We start from the raw sequence: 5039 nt of genomic DNA, 5'->3' as shown, positions 1-5039 counted from the left end.
CATATATTATAGTATCATGTAGTATTAGTAAATTTAATTTTAAAGTATGTATTTGATATAAATTTTACTAATTTTCAATTATTTCTCTATTATATAAAGCATTCTAGTATATTGTTTATGTCGGGATTAATTCGGCTGTTACTGACACTGCAAATATAAAACCATTGTTAACAGTAGTTTAGATCTCCAATATTAAAATCCATGTCAGCCAGTATTTGTATGGAACATCCCAAAGCCAAGAAACATGTGATTAGGTAGAACTGTAGTAGCAATCAATTATCATGGACTTTGAGCACCATTTTGGGTTTCTATTGTGAGCTACAAAAATTAAAAGTTAAGTATAATTCGACAATAAACAAATTTTACCACATCTTAATGATTTGTACATTTTTAAGTCTTATAAACATGAATTCATCCTCTACCGACGACATGAGCCTCTTTAAGTCGAAGTTAAAGGTGTTCTATTTCGGATCTATGTAGAATTATTTTCAAGAAGTCAGTGTCGAGTCAAGTATGATTTTTGGAATACATTTTCAAAAAAGTATTTTGAAAATGACGTCGGTTTATGTTAACTTAAAGACAAGAACGATATCCTTAGTATTCAATGAAATTGATAAAATTTGTGAAGTCATGAAAACCAGCTCTCTTTTGAAAGTGGAATGTATTTTTTCTAAGAAAATGATGGTATTGTAAAGAATCAGATCAAAAATAATTTTGAAAGATGAAAAAAAATCAAGTCAGTGTCTTAACGGTATTTTGATTTTTGAAGCTATATAGATTGATAACTTAATTTTTTTTAGCTATTTATTAGAAAACTATAGATTGAAGTAGGAAAAGCCAAGCCACATTCTCTTATGGAATCCACCTCATCACTGCAGTGATTTTCATACATTCACATGTGTGAGTGTTAATCAACCCGTGAACCATTGAAGCACTGATTCTCTTCAAAAAGACAACACCATTTCTGAATCACCACAAATGGTCCTACAATAGTACTAGTGTTATTATTTTCATTTATTCCACCCCAAATAACCAAGAGAGAGATTGAGAGATCCGTGAGTTTCAGATTTTGATCATCTGGGAATATAATACTATCAACCCTATTTAAAGAAGTTTATGGATATATTTGGATATTGTCAAAAATACTACTAGTATCTGTGTTAAAATTGAATACTACTCCATAATTTTTGAGGAAATTGAAGCAGGATATATATGGAATTGAAGATCCAATCCAAACATCTTCCATGCATATGCTAAAAATCCATGGCACGTAGTCACGTACATATATTTGTGATATTGTTTTGTCAAGTTAAGAACAAAGTCTACTCCTTTAATTTCATAGCTTAAATTATGTGAAATAAAAGTGTTTCATACAGATCCAAAGTGTAGAATCTGTGAAGAAAGATACACATTTGTTGTGTTTTAATATTATTCCGTTTGTATCTATAAATAAATACCTTGTGACTGAGTTGTTGTACCTATCGTATTCTACAATGAATCCAATTGATAGCGACCAAATTAATAACTCACTTTCAAACATGGTGTTCTATCTTATCCAACATAAAAATAAATATAATTAGATGCAACTACCTAATTAAGTGAGACGAGAGTAATGCATTGCATATTTGCATGCATACATAAATAATTAATCACAGTTGAATTTTATTCTGAACAAACACGTAAAAACAAGAGAAGATATTCATTTCTTGGATCTGGAAACCCTTCTGATCAAAACCATCAAGCAGAGGATTCGATAAGCCACGAAGAATCCGATCATCACATACACATTCCGCCACCGCTGCCCTTCCTCCAGCCCTCTCTTCTCCAAGAAATCCCCGCCGTTGATCATGCACGCCTTGCTCCCTTGGTCGTACCAGATCAAGCACGTCGTCGCGAGGCACGAGTACTCGTTGATCAGCAGCGCGTCCAGCGCGTACTTATACATGGACAGGAAATGCATGAACGCCCAGAATTTGGGCAGCCTGTCGCTGGAGATGAAGTAGCCGGAGAAGAGGAAGAATCCGGCGAGCAGCAGCGTCAGCAGCGACGTCCCTGCGATGTAATTAGGCGCCACGGAGCTGAGGAAGAGCACGAAGGAGTTGGCCATGAGGACGATGGTCCAGATGACTAAGACGAAGAAGGCGAAAGCCTGCCAGGTGAGGCAGAGGCCGACTAGGAAGTAGACGGAGGCGGAGTAGACGATTGCGATGGCGAGGAGGTAGGGGATGAAGACGAGCGTGTTGGCGATTAGGTAGGAGGAGAGGCGGTAGACGCCGCTGGAGGCTTCGCGGAGGAGGATTGGGCGCTCGTTGATGAAGATCGGGAGGGTTTCGGTGGTGGAGGAGAGGAGGAAGGTGAGTGTGAAGGCGAAGAGGCCTAATCGCTTCTCGATCCCCGATTTGTCTAATCCGATGTTGATGTAGATCGTGCCGAGCACCATTCCGACTCCTAGGGCTTGCAGTGTGTTGGTGACGAGCAATTGCTTGGTTCTGTAAATGATTTTCCAGAATCGGAAGGATAGGAGTGTGATTTCGTGGATTCTCGAGCTTCCAGATCTGATTTTGTGTTCAATTGGAGGAGGAGAGATGGATTCAATTGATTTTTCCGGCTCCTGCTCCGATTGAGAATCCGGTGGTTGGAGGTCGGAGAGGATTTCCATGGCGAATTCGAGGGGATTGAGCTGAGGGGGGACGGTGAAGCCGTTGGAGAGGAGGAAGGATTCGAGGGAGGAGACGTCGCCGTGGTGGACGACGGCGCCGCTGCGGAGGAGGAGGAATCGGTCGATGGTGGAGAGGATTTTGAAGCTAGGCTGGTGGATGGAGAGGACGACGGTGCGGCGGCGCGTGTCGGTGACGGATCTGAGCGTTTGCATGACGGAGAGGGCGGAGGCGCTGTCGAGGCCGGAGGTAGGCTCGTCGAGGAGGAGGACGGCGGGGTCGTGCAAGAGGCTGAGGCCGATGGAGACGCGGCGGCGCTCGCCGCCGGAGAGGCCGTGGGCGAGGCGGACGTGGGAGAGGTGGGAGAGGCGGAGGTCGCGGAGGAGGGCGGAGACGATGCATTCGGGGTTGAGGAGGGCGGCGGAGAAGGCGAAGGTCTCGGCGACGGTGAGGAGGGGGAGGCAGGCGTCGTGCTGGGGGACGTAGGCGGAGAGCTTGCGGAAGGAGGAGGGGTTGATAGGGATGGAATTGAGGAGGAGGGAGCCGGAGGTGGGGGAAGTGCGGGCGGAGAGGATGTCGAGGAGGGTGGATTTGCCGGCGCCGCTGGGGCCGACGATGGCGAGGATTTGGGAGGGGAAGGCGGAGAGGGAGACGTTGGTGAGGATGCTGGTTGGGGGGGTGGAGGAGCAGGGCTTGAAGAGGAAGGTGGAGGGGGATTTGGAGTAGGAGATTGAGGTGGCGGTGAGGGTGTAGGTTGGAGGTGGTGGTGGTGGATCCATGGAGATGGAAGTGAAGGTGGTGGCACTGGGAATTGTCAAGGAAGGGAAATAAACAGCAGAGGCCTTTATTTGAGTCCGTGATTGCTTGTCTTCTAATGATTAATTACACTCATTTTTTTCTGGTTTTTTAATTAATGGTTAATGATTAAAGCTGCTCAGTCACGGGTGTCTCAGCCTTGTGAGCTCTTATTCTTGCCATTTACAACACAATACTCCTAAATTATTCATGACATTAATTCACTTTCCCTGTTTAGATAGTGTACAATACTCCCCTACTTATTGAAAATAGTAAATGTCCTCAAAAATAGTAAAAATAGAAAGTCTTTTTAATACTCGCCCGGTTGAGTCGGACACATGTTTTTTTAAAAAAATAGTTTTGAGTGTGTAATAAATAAATATTGTAGTGGATGTTGGGACCCACTTTTAATTGAGTGTTAATAAATGTTGTAGTGGATGTTGGGACACACTTTTAACACTTTTTTTATTAGTTGTAGTGGATGTTAGGACCCACTTTTAACACTTTGTATGTATTTTTTATTAATTTATCTCAACCGGGATTCCTAAAGCGGGACGCCCAAAATTGATCAACCGAGACTCCTAAAGCAGGACGGAGGGAGTATCTCTCATATTTTACTCATTTTATCATATTACTTCTCTTACTTACCTATTTTTTCCGTTCTCTATTACTCCACTTAGTATTTTCTTGTTCTCATTAAAATTCATGTCGTCCACAAATAAGACTATTTTTTATCTGTAAGAGAGTAAAATTTTCCCCTTACATGCATTTTACTCTTTGTATATAACCTACATTTATTTACTTGTAAATATGGAGTATATATCTTCACTTAATTCATGAAAATAAGATATATGGACTATCCTTCTGTCTCAACCTACTTGCTCTGTATTTCATTCTGGATCATCCCGTGATATCTGAACCTCTTTCTTGGGCAACATCGGATTTTATATAGTTTTATTTTGTGTGTTGAGTGGTGGTGAAAAAGTAGAAGAGAGAGGATAAAGTGGAGATAAAGGTGTTTCTATTTTTAGTGATTAGTCATCTTGGTTGGGACAAACCAAAAAGAAAAGTAGAACGGAGTGAGTAGGATTTATAGTTGTTGGTCTTATTTGAACCTAAGCTGGACATGGGCAGGGTTTCTAGTGGTCTTAGAGCATTGGAAATTGTGCCTATCTTCGGAGCTCATCTGAGAGTCTATCTCCATTTTTTTCTACCACGTCAGTAGGCCCATATTAGAGTCTCTCCCTGCAATGAGAGCTTATCTCAGAGTCAATCTCATTTCCACATCATCACTATTTTATTTCACTTTTAATTGTTGATGTAAATTAAAAACAACGTAATATATGGCAAAAATCATATTTCATTTTAAAAACTAAATAAAGCATAAATGTCTAAATAATATAAACAAAATTACATAATAAATTAATTCTTCGATGGGAGTGAAATTAAAAGACATTTCTAGTGAGAAAAAAATGTGAAGTAGAGAATGATGTGGGTGTGTGAAATGGAGGGGAGATTGAGGTATTTATAATAAGATAATAAAATTAAAAAATTAATATTAAAAAAATATGAAAATCGGCTCCACCA

The 5039-nt window shown here is 41.0% G+C and overlaps 1 protein-coding gene across 1 annotated transcript; it reads right to left on the bottom strand.

The window, feature by feature from the left end:
- Positions 1-1610: 1610 nt before the first annotated feature.
- Positions 1611-3485, bottom strand: LOC125186625 (ABC transporter G family member 8-like). Its single transcript, XM_048083033.1, has one exon. It carries the CDS (start codon positions 3434-3436, stop codon positions 1700-1702), a length of 1737 nt encoding a protein of 578 aa, XP_047938990.1. The 5' UTR covers positions 3437-3485; the 3' UTR covers positions 1611-1699.
- Positions 3486-5039: the final 1554 nt, after the last annotated feature.

Source organism: Salvia hispanica, chromosome 5 (genome assembly GCF_023119035.1).
Source record: "Salvia hispanica cultivar TCC Black 2014 chromosome 5, UniMelb_Shisp_WGS_1.0, whole genome shotgun sequence".
Lineage (NCBI taxonomy): Eukaryota > Viridiplantae > Streptophyta > Magnoliopsida > Lamiales > Lamiaceae > Salvia > Salvia hispanica.
The sequence above is the reverse complement of the archived record's forward strand: the minus strand, read 5'-3'. Positions and strand labels throughout refer to the sequence as shown.

What these genes read in the sequence shown, in the direction of transcription:
- LOC125186625 (XM_048083033.1), bottom strand. Translation starts at nt 3,436, where the DNA reads ATGGATCCACCACCACCACCTCCAACCTACACCCTCACCGCCACCTCA.